Here is a 14,979-nt window from a genome sequence, read left to right on the forward strand (position 1 = left end):
ACAAACTGGATGACTTGCAAGCTGGAATCAAGATTGCCAGGAGAAATATCAACAACCTCAGATATGCAGATATCCCTCTAATGGCAGAAAGTGAAGAGGAACTAAAGAACCTCTTGCATGAAGCTCTTTAGTGAAACAGGAGAGTGAAAAATCTGGCTTAAAACTCAACATTCAAAGAGATAAGATCAGATCCTTTTGTAGTTCATGAGCATGATGACTGGGTGTTCACGCTGCTGCGTGACATGTGCCTCCCTCCAAACCTTGTTACGACATCGGCACATTACCTGTCTGACGTAAAAAAAAAAAAAGAAAAAGAAAACAACTAAGATCATGGCATCTGGTCTCATCACTTCATGGCAAATGAATAGGGGAAAAAGTGGAAACCATGACAGACTTTATTTTCTTGGGCTCCAAAATCACTGCAGCCATGAAAAAAATTTTAAGTAGCTTTCTTCTTGGAAGGAAAGCCATGACAAAGCTAGACAGCATATTGCAAAGCAGAGACATCACTTTGCTGACAAAAGTCCTTATAGTCAAAGGTATGGTTTTTCCAGTAGTCGTGTATGGATGTAGGAGTTGGACCACAGAGAAGGCTGAGCGTCAGAGAACTGATGCTTTTGAATGGTGGTGCTGGAGAAGATTCTTGAAAGTCCCTTGGACTGCAAGGAGACCAAACCAGTCAATCCTACAGGAAATCAACCCTGAATATTAACTGGAAAGCCTGATGCTGAAGCTGAAGCCCCGGTACTTCGACCACTTAATGTGAAGAGCCGAGTCATTGGAAAAGACCCTGGTGCTGAGAAAGACTGAGGGCAGGAGGAGAAGGAGGCGACAGCAGATTAAAATGTCTACAAGGAAAATCGACGAATTTGTTGTGGGTGGAGTTGGCCAGTCTTTTTATTTATTGTTCGCGTTCCTAGCTAAAAATGATCATGGTTTGCTGGGTCTGTTTCTGCGTCTGCAAATAGGGCACAAGAGAATCTTATTCGCAGGTTTGTGGTGAGAAATTAGGGATGAGGAGAGGAAAGCACGGAGCTAGGGGCCTTGGACTTCCACGGGCGTTCTATAAATATTAATAATTAAGAAATATTAGTAAAAATTGGTGAATACATTACCTTTGCTATTATTATCCTCTCTCTCCCTCTGGACAGTTCCTAAGGGTACACGGCTTTCGGAACAAAAGAGAGGTAAGTTCAAAGGGTCGAAGTTGAATGGAAAAGAAAGCGCATCACCTTGTGTCACGTGGCTAGTCTCTGGTGGAGACGACTCTGGAAGTGTTTTTGGTCCATCGCTGTTAAGCGGAGCCTCCGGTGCGTTCTTCCAATAGGGACGCTAGAATTAAAAATTCGTCCCCTTTGCCTTGGGATTGGCAGGGCGCACAGGCGTCCTGGCCAATGAGGAACGGCGTATGAGCAATGGGGGCGGGGACAAGGGCCACGCCCCCACGGAGCGCCCGGCATCTGGTCCTTAACTCCCGCCGGCAAAAGGTAGCGACTTTTGGGACTCTGGCTTGCGGCGATGGCGCTTCGCTGGGGCATCGTGTCGGCTGGTCTTATCTCCAGCGACTTCACGACGATGCTGCGGATGCTGCCTCGCTCTGAGCACCAGGTCCTCCCTCTCTCCAGAGACCTGGGGAAGGGTGGGAGGGGGGTCTGAGGGAGGAGGGAACTAGGCTTCCGGACTTCCGAGCCCCACAGGGCCGTGAAACAGCCTCAAAATCCGTATCGCTCTTTTCTCCCCTCTGTCTTTTTAACACGAATTACGCGAGGTTTGGGAGAGTCTTGATCTGATTTTGTTGTGTAAGGAAAAAATTTAAATGTTAGGAAGTTTAATAATCGGGGTTGAATAATCGTCTGCCTCAGATCTCTTTTTCCCAAACCCAGGTGTCCAGCCCACGGTCACCTCATCCCCAGGACCACATCTTCCCTGCCCCGTTTTGGGAGTTGTTAATTTCTCCCTCCCCCGCCGAGGCCTTCTTCATCACCTCCCTCCCATCCACCGGTCTTCCTTACCTGCCCCAGCCCCTCCAGTCTGACTCAGGCGTCCCTCTAGGTAGTGGCGGTAGCGGCCCGTGACCTGAGCCGGGCGAAGGAGTTTGCCAAGAAACACGACATCCCCAAGGCCTACGGATCCTACGAGGAACTGGCCAAGGATCCAGACGTGGGTGAGTGGCCTGGGCGCGGCGGGGGAGAGGGGGCGTCAACGGGAGCGCCTGCCTTCGGGCTGCTCCGTAGGAGAAGCGAGGCTCTGGGCGATAAGCCAATCCCTCTAGGCTGCCGAAAGGACTCTGGGCTGGGAGGCGGGGCGATAGGAACCGGTTTCGTCTGAAATTATCTGTCCAGCATGAAATAGCGAGTAGGGGCCACACCTCCGCGGTAAAGGCAGGGTTTGAATTTCTGAGCGAGGCCTTTCAGGTTTAAAATACGACCCGTGTGGCTCGGGCTTCTGCGTTCCAGAGGAGCCTGGATGGAGAGGCAGGACAGCATAGTTGGACAACAGCCTGGCTCTGGAGTCAGATTGGCTGAGTGGGCATTTTCCCCTCTTCTGCTTGACCTTCTCAGGTTCCTCATTTTTGAAACGGGCAAAATAGTAATCTTACTTCTTGGTGGTGTTGTGAGGACTAAGTGAGTGAATACGATAATTTCAGAAGACTGGAAATAATATGAAGGAAATAGAGTGATAGTAGAGAATGGTTTTGTTGTTGTTTAGTCGCTAAGCCGTGACCAACCCTTTTGTGACCCCATGGACTGTAGCCTGCCAGGCTCCTCTGTCCATGGGATTCTCCAGGAAAGAATACTGGAGTGGATTGCCATTCCTTCTCCAGGAGATCTACCTGACCCAGGGATCGAACCTGACTTGCCTGCACTGGCAGGAGGATTCTTTGCCTCTGAGCCATCAGGGAGGCCCTTCAGTTCAGTCACTCAGTTGTGTCCCACTCTTTGCGACCCCATGGACTGCAGCACGCAGGCCTCTCTGTCCATCACCAACTCCTGGAGCTTACTCAAACTCATCTCCATTGAGTTGGTGATGCCATCCAACCACCTCATCCTCTGTGGTCCCCTTCTCCCACCTTTAGTCTTTCAATCAGCATCAGGGTCTTTTCCAATGAGTCAGTTCTTCGCATCAGGTGGCCAAAGTATTGGAGCTTCAGCATCAGTCCTTCCAATGAATATTCAGGACTGATTTCCTTTAGGATGGACTGGTTGGATCTCCTTGCTGTCCACGGGACTCTCAAGAGTATTCTCCAACACCACAGTTCAAAAGCATCAATTCTTCGGGACTCAGCTTTCTTTATAGTCCAATTCTCACATCCATACATGACTACTGGAAAAACCATAGCTTTAACTAGATGGACCTTTGTTGGTGAAGTAATGTGTCTGCTTTTTAATATGCCATCTAGGTTCAGTTCAGTTCAGCTCAATCGCTCAGTTGTGTCTGACTCTTTGCGACCCCATGAACCGCAACACGCCAGGCCTCCCTGTCCATCACCAACTCCTGGAGTTTACTCAGACTCATGTCAATCGAGTCAGTGATGCCATCCAACTATCTCATCCTCTGTCGTCCCCTTCTCCTCCTGCCCTCAATCTTTCCCATCATCAGGGTCTTTTCAAATGAGTCAGCTCTTCTCATCAGGTGGCCAAAGTATTGGAGTTTCAGCTTCAACATCAGTCCTTCCAATGAACACTCAGGACTGATCTTCTTTAGAATGGACTGGTTGGATCTCCTTGCAGTCCAAGGGACTCCCAAAGAGTCTTCTCCAACATCACAGTTCAAAAGCATCAATTCTTTGGTGCTCATCTTTCTTTATAGTCCAACTCTCATATCCATACATGACCACTGGAAAAACCATAGCCTTGACTAGATGGACCTTTGTTGGCAAAGTAATGTCTCTGCTTTTTAATATACTGTCTAGGTTGGTCATAACTTTTCTTCCAAGGAGTAAGTGTCTTTTAATTTCATGGCTGCAATTACCATCTGCAGTGATTTTGGAGCACAGAAAAATAAAGTCAGCCACTGTTTCCACTGTTTCCCCATCTATTTGCCATGAAGTGATGGGACTGGATGCCATGATCTTAGTTTTCTGAATGTTGGACTTTAAGCCAACTTTTTCACTCTCCTCTTTCACCTTCATCAAGAGGCTCTTTAGTTCTTCTTCACTTTCTGCCATAAGGGTGGTGCCATCTGCATATCTGAGGTTATTGATATTTCTCCTGTCAGTCTTGATTCCAGCTTGTGCTTCCTCCAGCCCAGCGTTTCTCATGATGTACTCTGCATATAAGTTAAATAAGCAGGGTGACAATATATAGCCTTGACATACTCCTTTTCCTATTTGGAACCAGTCTGTTGTTCCATGTCCAGTTCTAACTTTTGCTTCCTGACCTGCATACAGGTTTCTCAAGAGGCAGGTCAGGTGGTCTGGTATACCCATCTCTTTCAGAATTTTCCACAGTTTATTGTGATCCACACAGTCAAAGGCTTTGGCATAGTCAATAAAGCAGAAATAGATGTTTTTCTGGAACTCTCTTGCTTTTTCGATGATCCAGCAGATGTTGGCAATTTGATCTCTGGTTCCTTTGCCTTTTCTAAAACCAACTTGAACATCTGGAAGTTCACAGTTCATGTATTGCTGAAGGTTGGCTTGGAGAATTTTAAGCATCACTTTACTAGCGTGTGAGATGAGTGCAACTGTGTGGTAGTTTGAGCATTCTTTAGCACTGCTTTTCTTTGGGATTGGAATGAAAACTGACCAGTACTGTGGCCACTGCTGAATTTTCCAAATTTGCTGGCATACTGAGTGCAGCACTTTCACAGCATCATCTTTCAGGATTTGAAATAGCTCAGCTGGAATTCCATCACCTCCACTGGCTTGGTCATAACTTTTCTTCCAAGGAGGAAGTGTCTTAATTTCATGACTGTAGTCACCACCTGCAGTGATTTTAGAGCACCCCAAAATAAAGTCTGTCACTGTTTCCAGTGTTTCCCCATTTGCCATGAACTGATGGGACCAGGTACCATGATCTTAAGTTTTCTGAATGTTGAGCTTTAAGCCAACTTTTTCACTCTCCTCTTTCACTTTCATCAACAGGCTCTTTAGTTCTTCTTTGCTTTCTGCCATAAGGGTGGTGTCATCTGCATATCTGAGGTTATTGATATTTCTCCCAGCAATCTTGATTCCAGCTTGTGCTTCATCCAGCCCAGCATTTCTCATGATATACTCTGCATGTAAGTTAAATAAGCAGAGTGACAATATACAGCCTTGAGGTACTCCTTTCCCGATTTGGAACCAATCTGTTGTTCCATGTCCAGTTCTAGCTGTTGCTTCTTGACCTACAGACAGATTTCTCAAGAGGCAGGTCAGGTGGTCTGGTATTCCCATCTCTTGAAGAATTTTCCACAGTTTGTTGTGATCCACACAGTCAAAGGCTTTGGCATAGTCAATAAAGCAGAAGCCCTTAGCTCCGTCCAAACAAGAGGCTACAGTTGACCACTCCAGTAGGACTTCCTACCTGCTTGGAGGAACTCAGGCTCTTGGAAGCTTGGGGACGGGGCCTCTAATCGGTGGGCGGGGCCGGAGGTCTCAGTGGGCGGGGCTATTGATCTCTACCTTTCTCCTCCCTCCCTAGAGGTGGCCTACATTGGCACCCAGCACCCCCAGCACAAGGCCGCAGTGTTACTCTGCCTGACAGCAGGCAAGGCTGTGTTGTGCGAGAAGCCCATGGGCGTGAACGCCGCGGAGGTGCGCGAAATGGTTGCTGAGGCCCGATCCCGAGGCCTCTTCCTTATGGAGGTGAGGGTGGAGGGCCCTTCCCACATCCCACATTAGAGCTGCTCGCCATGGTTAAACGTGGTTGTTGGTCGACAGTTTTGGAGGAACACAAGGGTGGATTGCCAAGAGTTAAGATGACCACAAAATGAACTGGGGTCCTTGCGTTTGTTGGGATGCTGTTGAGCTGTCAGGGAATCTACTAGCAACATCCCCCCATGGGTGGAAGCCATTGCTTTTTGCCCTTAGCAAACGTGGCCGCCTGAAGGACTGCGTCAGCGTCTCTGAAAAAAGATGCCAATAGTGAAAGCAGCACAGAAAACGCAATGAGCTTAGTTTGGGTGGATTTACAGAGTTAGAGATCCGAAGTACCAAGGAACCCCCTACCAAACCTCAGTGTCAAACTGCCTTTGTTTTCACCCTTATAGGACTTGGCTACCTATAGGGGCCTTTGACATCTTTCAAATTGCCAGTAAATAAAATGGCCACCAAGAGCAATGGCTAATGCCAGAGATGGCCACCATATGACACCATCCACCCCACCACCACCCCAAGCCATTTTCATGTTAAGGAGTATTAGGGTTCTTTTTTCTTTTTGGTCACACCAAGAAGCATGTGGAACTTTCCTGAACAGGGATGGAACCTGTGTCCTCTTTGGAAGTAGAGTCTTAACTGCTGGACCACCACCAGGGAAGTCTGAGTATTACAGTTTTTAAACATTTTGCTGTAGGTTCTGCGAGTAGTCACAACAGCTCTTACTTCCCCATGTTGTAGCTAGTTATCATACACTCAGTATTGCTGAACCTCCTAGTCTGCAAAGTTCTATGTGCCAAGAAGTAGTCAAGATGTCAGTGCCAAAATTCTGTGAATTTATTATTTCTTCATTTTTATTGGCACCTAATGTGCACCAGATCCAATCCTAGGAACTGGTGCCGGGGTCCAGCCCCAGCAGGATCCAGGGATACCCTCAGGATGAATGGCGTCGGCGACAGAGAGAGAGAGAGAGAAAGAGAGAGAAAACAGACTGGGGGTGTGCAGCAGAGTCTGGCAATGCTTTATTTTTTACCGTAACTTTCATACCCTAAGTTAGTACATTCCTAAGGGGAAGATAGTTTAACATGACATCAGCTTGTCCTTCACGAAACCAGGGTGTATTCTGCATACTTTTTTGTTTTATGAGAGTCTTGTACATTATCTTCTGGCCTTGGGGCCTATTAATATTTTATGCAAGTCAGGTGAATGTAAACCTATTTTCTGTTTCTGTGGTGATCTTAACAGAAAAGTCAGTTTCATAGGGCAACAGTACAGCATGTCACAACATAGTAGAAGTATAACCTTGGTAACATAAAAGTCAGTTCTTCTGCATAAGTTGTCAGTTGAATTTTATCTAAGAGGTTTACCCCACACAGACTCTGTGGCTTCAGTGAGGCAGCTTCTGCCTAGCACTCCTGGCTGACAATTAACAACCATCTCATTGTTACCACTCTAGGGCTAAGGTCTTATTTTTCTAGATCTTTAACTATATTAACAATGGTTTCCATAACACAACCTTTGCACATTAAGAGCAAAAACACAGCAAACAAATATTAACCCAATAGCCACTTTTAGAATAATTTTTCTTGTGTTTTCTAATAGGGCTTCCTCACCCCCTGAAGGGTTCTATGTCTATTACGGACCCTATGTGATCAGGTTTTTTATGCTGTTTTATGATTAGGGTATTATAAGCAGTCATGCATGTTAGTACCAAGGGCATAGACGCATTTGCCAAACAAACTAAAATACCAGCAAAGGAGTTTAAATTAAAACACTCCTTTCACCCTGGATAATCTCATAAAATACCACCACCCGGGAAACTTATTGATTAAAGTTTTAAATTGATTCTTATTTGGAAAGAAATCAGGGAAGGCCTTCTGCCTGTGTCACAGAAATTAGGGAGTAGTCTATTGAAGCAAGCATCAGAAAGATAGATATCATATTTAAGGTGAGCGCCAGGGGCAGCTTTTTGGAATCCCTGAAAACCTGATCCGCCTTACCTGTCAGGTTTTCTCCTCATGACCTTGTCATGGGTGGGATCTCGTGAGCTGGCTCCCAGCAAACTGGGGACTCATAACATATAAGACAGAGGCTCAATTTTCAAGGAGCTCAAGATCTCTTTTGGTCATGGAAATGGGTAACCCCAATGTCCACGGGCATGGGCTTTTGTAGACATAGGACTGAGCAGTTCATGGAACACAGACACCCTGTCCCAGCTTGGGTAACGATCAAGGAGGTTTCTTGTGGGTAGAGGCTGACCTGTGCCTTTCAGAAAAGTAAATTGCATAGGTAAATAGGCCAGAGAGGGAAAACAGAGTTAAGACTTAAAGAAAATAAGAATTGTCAGATTTCACTTCCTTAGTATGAAATTCATCTTGGACAGGTCAAGATTTCTGGCTTTAGAGTCAGAGGACTCTAGACTCCAGTTCCCCAGTTGCTAGCTCTGTGACCCTGGGCAAATAATTTGATTCAACTGAGCCTCAATTTTCTGATTTAAAAAATGGATATAATGATAGCTACCTGGCAGAGATGTTGAGAGTACTCATTATGCACAGCATGTACATATTGTCTTGCTCATAATATATACCCAATAAATGCAAGCTGACATTAGGCAATGGGGAGCAACAGAAGGGGACTGGGCAGGGGTGAGACAGGGTCAGCTCTTAGAGAAGGAAAGATCCCTCTGCGCCATGTGGGGATTGGACTGGAGGGGAGAGACTGGGCGTGTTAGTTTGCCAGGGCTGCTATATAATAAAGTGCCACTAATGGACCAGGTGGCTAAAACAACAGAGATTTATTTTCCCATATTTCTGGGGAGTTCTTTGGTGGCCTAGTGCTTAGGACTCTGGGCTTTCACTACAGTGGCCTGGGTTTAAAATTGCGATCCCACAAGCCTCATGGTGAAGCCCCCCCCCCCCCCAAAAAAAAAGTAATTAAATTTTTTAGAATTTAAAAATAAAATTTTAAAAAATAAATATTTTCTCACACTCTGGAAGCTAGAGAAGTCAAGGTGTCAGCAGGGTTGGCTCCTCCTGGGGCCTCTCTCTTTGACTTGCAGATGGCAGCCTCCTCCCTGTGTCTACACGTGGTCTTCCCTCTGGGCAGGGTTGTGTCCTAACTTCCTCTTCTTCTAAGGACACCAATCCTATTGGATGAGGGCCCACCTTAATGACCTCAGTTTAACTTAATTACCTCTTTTAAAAAAAAACCACCTCTGGGAACTTCCCTAGCAGTCCTGTGATCAAGACACCATGCTTCCAATGCAGGGGGTGCGTGTTTAATCCCTGGTCAAGGAAATAAGATCCCACAAGCCATGAGATGCGGCCAAAAAAAAATACACACACACATACACATATACACACTCCAAATACACTCACATTAGGAGGTTCTGGGGAGGGGGTGGGCCTCAACATGAATTTGGTGGGGAGACAATTCAACCCATAACATTGGGGACTGATGTAATGGTCCAGATAAATAAGGACAAGGCCGGCCTTGGGGCTGCAGGACTAGAGAGGAGAGAAGGCGGCAGGAGGGTCAGGCTAGATACAGCTTGGGGACTGCAAGGCTGTGGAAGGAAGACAGACGGGCCTTGTTTGGGGAGTGGTGGGTACCCACTCAAGATTGAGTCCTCGAAGAGAGAAAAACTGGTTGGTTAACTTCTGGGGCCTGATCGCTATCCTTCTCTTTCTGCATCCTGCTTTTCTTCCCTCTGTGGTCTGCAGGCTATTTGGACCCGGTTCTTCCCTGCTGTAGAGGCTCTGAGGTCTGTCCTGGCCCAGGGAACTCTGGGGGACCTTCGAGTGGTTCGGGCAGAATTTGGGAAGAATCTCACCCACGTACACCGGGCCACAGACTGGGCCCAGGCTGGAGGTGGCTTGTTAGACCTTGGCATCTACTGCCTCCAGTTTATCTCCATGGTCTTCGGTGCGCAGAAGCCAGAGAAGATTGCAGCTGTGGGAAGGCGCCATGAAACAGGTATGGTCTCTCCTGGACTTGGTTGGTTGGTTGGTCAAGTCACTAGGTTGTGTCCAACTCTGCGAGTCCATGAACCATAATTTACCAGGTTCCTCTGTCTATGGGGTTCTCCAGGCAAGAAATACTGGAGTGGATTGCAATTTCCTTCTTCAGGGGATCTTCTCGGACCAGGGATCGAACCTGTGTCTCCTGCATTGGCAGGCAGGTTCTTTACCACTGAGCCACCAGGGAATATCCTGGACTATACGATGGTAAAAGGAGTGATCCTTTCTTACTGAGAACAGTGAGCTGGGATAAGTCTCCTCCCTGATGAGAATCAGGTTAGACAGCTAGGGAAACTTCCCACATGAAGCCACCCAAGCCACCTCCAGCCTGGACTCAGAGCTGAGAGCGTGAGCAGGGTCTGTGCTGGGACTTTGCTGTGTGATGTTGGCAGAGGGACACATCTCTGAATCTTAATCAGTTACCAATTAGTTACCTAATTAGTTTTAATTAGGTAAAATGTCAATAATAGAGTTATCATAAGGAGTTAATGAAGTAACTTTTGAAGCAAATGGTAAGCAGTTATTGAATATAAATGATTATTATTTTTTGCATTTGTCTCAGCCTTTGCTGCATAACAAACTACCCTAGAACTTAGTGACCTTAAATAACAATCATTTATTAGCTTGTGATCCTGTGGGTTGGCAATTTGGGCTGGGCTCAGCTTGAGTGGTTCTTCTGCTGGTCTTAGTTGTGTAGCTGCAGTTGGCTGGCTGTCCCACTGGAGCTGGATGCTCTAGGATGGCCTCGCTATGTCTTGCAGGTATCGGTTATTCTATGGGGAGCCTTGGTTCTCCTTCACATGGCCTCTCCTGCTGGCTAACTCAGGTGCATTCATATGGTGGTCTCAAAGTTCCAGGTGGAGTAACAGGAAGGTGGACCTCAGCATGCAAACACTTTTCAGACCTTTGCTTCTACCATACTTGCCACAGTTCTATGGCTCAACAGCAGCTCAGATATCAGAGGTGGGCAATAGACTTTACCTCTTGATGGAAGGAGCTACTGCAAAGGGGCACTCATAGAGGAACAAGAGGAATTACTGTGGCCATCTTGGCAAACTGCAGAAAGCAATGAATAGCCAGGAAAATAGTACACAAGATGAAGGTCACTCTTTAGAAAAACTGTCTCTGTCTAACATCTGGCCAGTTCCTAGGCTAAATAGTAGTTATAAAATCAGATCCTGTTTATTAAGTGCTACCTTAATAAATATAAAGGTTATTATAGATTATAACTTTAGGGTTATTATAGATATGACCTTTCTGATATATTAAAGTTGTCCAGATTTTACAGATTAGGAAACTGAGAGTGCAGAGAGGGGTAGTGACTTATCCAGGGTCACAGAGCAGACCTGGGATAAGAACTTGGGCTTAAAAGAGAGCTGAGTCAGGAGACCTGCCTGGTAGTCCAGTGCTTGGGACTCTGCATTTCCACTGCAGGGGCTGCAGGTTTGATTCCTGGTCAGAGAATTAGGCTCCCCCATGCCACATGGTGGCTAGGATCCCAAGTTCCAAAGAGAGAGAGGGCTGAGTCAGTAGACTCCTCCATCTGTGGCCTGCCTGATGTGGAACCAGGCTAGTACTTTACCTGCTGTGTTTAATTTTTAACTAATGCTTATATATCACTTATTGTCATCTAAATAGTCTCCTAAGTATATTGTGCATTTTATAGCACTTAATGTAATACTTGAAATGGTCCTATGAGGCAGATTCTCTTATTACCCCCGTTTCAGAGATCAGGTAACTGATTCTCACAAACCTATACAACAGGTATTTTCAGAGAAGGAAACTGAGGCTTAGAGAGATGAAGTCTCTCTCTCTTTACTTTTTTAGCATATTTTTCTTTATTTATTTAGATTACATCTTTACTGTGATATAATTCACATACGATTTACTCACTGAAAGTATATAATTTTGTGGCTTTAGTATAGTCACAGAGTTGTGCATTTATCACTATAATCAATTTTTAAGTTAATTTTTATTGAAGTATAGTTGATTTTATGGGATTTTCCAGGTGGCACTAGTGGTAAAGAACCTGCCTGCCAATGCAGGAGACATAAGAGATGTGGGTTCGACCCCTGGATCAGGAAGATCCCCTGGAGGAGGGCATGGCAACCCACTGCAGTATTCTTGCCTGGAGAATCCCATGGACAGAGAAGCCTGGTGGACTACAGTCACAAAGAGTTGGACACGATCAAAGCAACTTAGCCCACACATGCATGCATCATACAGCAAATGTAGCATGGACACATAGTTGATTTACAATATTGTGTTAGTTTCAAGTATATAGCAAAGTGATTCAGTTATGCATATACTATAGCCACTCTTTTTAGATTCTTTTCCCATATAGGTTATTGCAGAATATTGAGTGGAGTTCCCTGTGCTATACAGTAGGTTTGTATTCGTTATCTATTTTATATAGTATGTATATGTCGATTGCAATCTCTCCCAATTTACCTCTCCAGGACTGTAATCAATTCTAGAATATTTTCATTACTCAAAAAAAAAAAAAAAAAAACCAAACAAACCACACACACCAATTTTCCCATGCCCCTGAGCCCTAACCAACCACAAATCTGCTTTCTGGTTCTATGGATTTGCCAAATATTATTCTCGCCTGGATAATTCCAAGGACCAAGGAGCTTGTCACACTACAGTCCATGGGAGTCACAGAGTGTCGGACACGACTAAGCACATGGCACCAGACATTTCATATGAATGGAATCCTGCAACATGTGACTTCTGTGTCTGGCTTCTTTCATTTGACGTGTTTTCAGGGTTCATCCACGTGGTAGGACATATCACTACTTCTGGCTTCAGTATCTCTCATTGTCATATTAGAGATGAGATCTCAGGACTTCCCTGGTGGTCCAGTGCCTAAGACTCAGCACTCCCAGGGCAGGGGGCCCAGGTTCGATCCCAGGTCAGGAAACTAGATTCCCATATGCTGCATTGAAAAATTTCACATGCTGCAAGTTAAAACAGCCCACATGCTGCAACTCAGACTCAGTGCAACCAAATGAACACTTAACATTTAAGGAAAAAAGACATCCGGCCCAAGGTTCTTCAGACGGGACTTTTTTTTTGGCCGTGCTGGGTCTTCACTGCTGCTCAGGCTTTCCCTCGTTGCAGCGACTGGGGGCTCCTCTCCACTTGCAACGCGTGGGTTTCTTGTTGCAGTGGCTTCACTTGTGGAGCACTGGCTCTAGGACGCGTGAACCTTAGTAGCTTCAGCACGTGGGTTCAGTAGTTGTGGTGCATGGGCTTAGTTGCCTTGCAGCTTGTGTGGTTTTCCCAGACCAGGGATCGAATTTGTGTCTCCTGCATTGGTAGGTGGACTCTTTACCAGGGAAGCCCTCGGGCAGGATTTGAGGCCAGGCTTGCCCTTGTCCTGTGCCTTCCCCCAGGTGTGGACGACACTGTCACTGTGATACTCCAGTACCCAGGAGGGGTCCACGGCAGCTTCACCTGCAGCATCTCTGCCCAGCTCTCCAACACAGTCTCCGTGAGTGGTACCAAGGGCATGGCCCAGGTGAGGCACGACTGGCTGAGCTGGGGTGGGTTCAAGTACTGGGAACCAGGGCCCTTAGCAAGAGGAATAGGCCAGTTATGGCTGTTGGAGCTGGATGGGGACTGAATTTGCCTCTTCACACACCATTGATAAGAAATTCATCCTCAGCTACTCGGCCATGGGATGGAGTTTGGGCCTCCAGGCTCCTTCCTGAGGGTGAACCCATTGGTCTGTCAAAAGTCCTTAGTCCTTTCTTGGGAGAAACCAGTCCTTAGTCACCACCCTCTGAGAGCAGCTATAACCTTTGGAATTGCACTCAGGATAGAATACGGGCATTATCAAATGGCAGCTTCATTGGGGCTTCCTGGAGCCATGTTGCTAGAAAGAAATTCCATTCTCAGCAGAAGAATTTGTACCCTGCCCCAAACTGGAACTGCAGAATCTGCCCCAGCTGTATCTTTGTATTTCCACTTTGACTTAGACTTGGGTATGGGAATAATTTAGGCTTCCCCAGGGGCTAAAACAAAATGGATAAGCAGGTGATGGGTTGTCTCTGCTCCTCCTTGCAAAGGGGATTCCACAGAGGCAATGATAACCTGTCTTCAAGGCCTGAGCGTAGGGTTACAGAAAGGTTTCTTCCTGGGGAAACGAACAGACAAGACAGGCTTGTACTGTGGCAACCCTGATGCTAAGGAATAATCCCCCAGCAACCAGGGCAGGGATAGGTAGGGTCTAGCCCTCCCTGAGGATGGCGGGTCATCAATGCTTAACTGATAAGAGAGAGACTCCTGAGCAGCCCTGTTGGTGAGGGCAGCAGGACCACCTCTTATCTCTTCTCTCAGCTCCTCGACCCCTGCTGGAGCCCAACAGAGCTGGTGGTGAAGGGGGAGCATAAGGAGTTCCCACTGCCTCCAGCCCCAGGCAAGGAGTTCAATTTTACAAATGGAATGGGCATGAGTTATGAGGCCAAGCATGTCCGGGAATGCCTGCAGAAAGGTAAGGATGTGGAGGACAGGGGTGGGAGGGTAGGAGGGTAGCAGGGCAAGCTTGGTAGTGGAGGTGGGTATCCTCCCTTCCCCTCACCCACTCAAGCAACTGTTTAGAACTACATCTCCCAGGATCCCTTGTGGCATCCATATGTTAGGTCATGAATTATTATGCCTCATGGGATTCTGGGAATTGTAGTTCTTTTAGTCTTTGGGATATGAGTAGGAGGGTGTCCCTAACTGCACTCTCCCCCAGGCCTGAAGGAAAGTCCTGTGATTCCTCTGGTGGAAAGTGAGCTCCTGGCTGACATCCTTGAGGAGGTGAGGAAGGCCATTGGAATCACCTTCCCCCAAGACAAACGCTGATGTATCCCCTGAACAAATAAAGACATGCTGGGAATTCCTTGGCTGTCCAGTGGTCAGGACTCGGCACTGTCACTTCTGGGGCCTGGGTTCAAACCCTGGTCGGAAAACTAAGATCCTGTAAGCTTCAGGCATGGCAAAGTAAATGCAAAAATTAAATAAAATAATAATAGGGGAGGGGATGAAAAAAAAAAAATAATAATAAAGTTGTGATTTCCACAGAGATCTTGGCAATGGTGGTTTGATAGGAGCTGGAGAGAGCCCGCCATCAGAGTCACTAGAGCATAAATTGGTTGGAAGGATGAGAGT

General features: G+C 46.5%; 2 protein-coding genes and 1 non-coding gene across 5 annotated transcripts in view; 2 read left to right on the top strand and 1 right to left on the bottom strand.

Annotated features, from left to right (window-relative positions):
• The window catches only part of TULP2 (TUB like protein 2), a 32,603-nt gene extending 30,049 nt beyond the window's left edge, over positions 1-2,554 (bottom strand). Inside the window, exons 1-2 of one of the 2 annotated variants that reach the window (XM_065926475.1) lie at positions 2,013-2,554; positions 1,233-1,629 (exon numbers count right to left, since the gene is read on the bottom strand). The gene's annotated coding sequence lies outside the window, so the exon portion shown is untranslated. The remainder of the gene's footprint in view (positions 1-1,232; positions 1,630-2,012) is intronic. The other variant, XM_065926477.1, reaches the window with a different exon arrangement.
• LOC136162354 (small nucleolar RNA U13) lies at positions 190-294 on the top strand. The gene has a single exon (XR_010662150.1). It is a non-coding gene; the product is annotated as a small nucleolar RNA U13 (small nucleolar RNA).
• Positions 1,475-14,851, top strand: DHDH (dihydrodiol dehydrogenase). Of its 2 annotated transcripts, none has more exons than XM_065926481.1 (7): positions 1,475-1,608; positions 2,053-2,164; positions 5,625-5,737; positions 9,520-9,772; positions 13,218-13,342; positions 14,164-14,317; positions 14,564-14,851. In XM_065926481.1, exons 1-7 carry the CDS (start codon positions 1,519-1,521, stop codon positions 14,671-14,673), a joined length of 957 nt encoding a protein of 318 aa, XP_065782553.1. In that variant the 5' UTR covers positions 1,475-1,518; the 3' UTR covers positions 14,674-14,851. The 2 variants fall into 2 exon arrangements, with proteins under 2 accessions (XP_065782553.1, XP_065782552.1); XM_065926480.1 differs by having other exon boundaries at positions 5,625-5,788; positions 14,564-14,846.
• Positions 14,852-14,979: the final 128 nt, after the last annotated feature.

This window comes from Muntiacus reevesi, chromosome 2 (genome assembly GCF_963930625.1).
Source record: "Muntiacus reevesi chromosome 2, mMunRee1.1, whole genome shotgun sequence".
Classification (NCBI taxonomy): domain Eukaryota; kingdom Metazoa; phylum Chordata; class Mammalia; order Artiodactyla; family Cervidae; genus Muntiacus; species Muntiacus reevesi.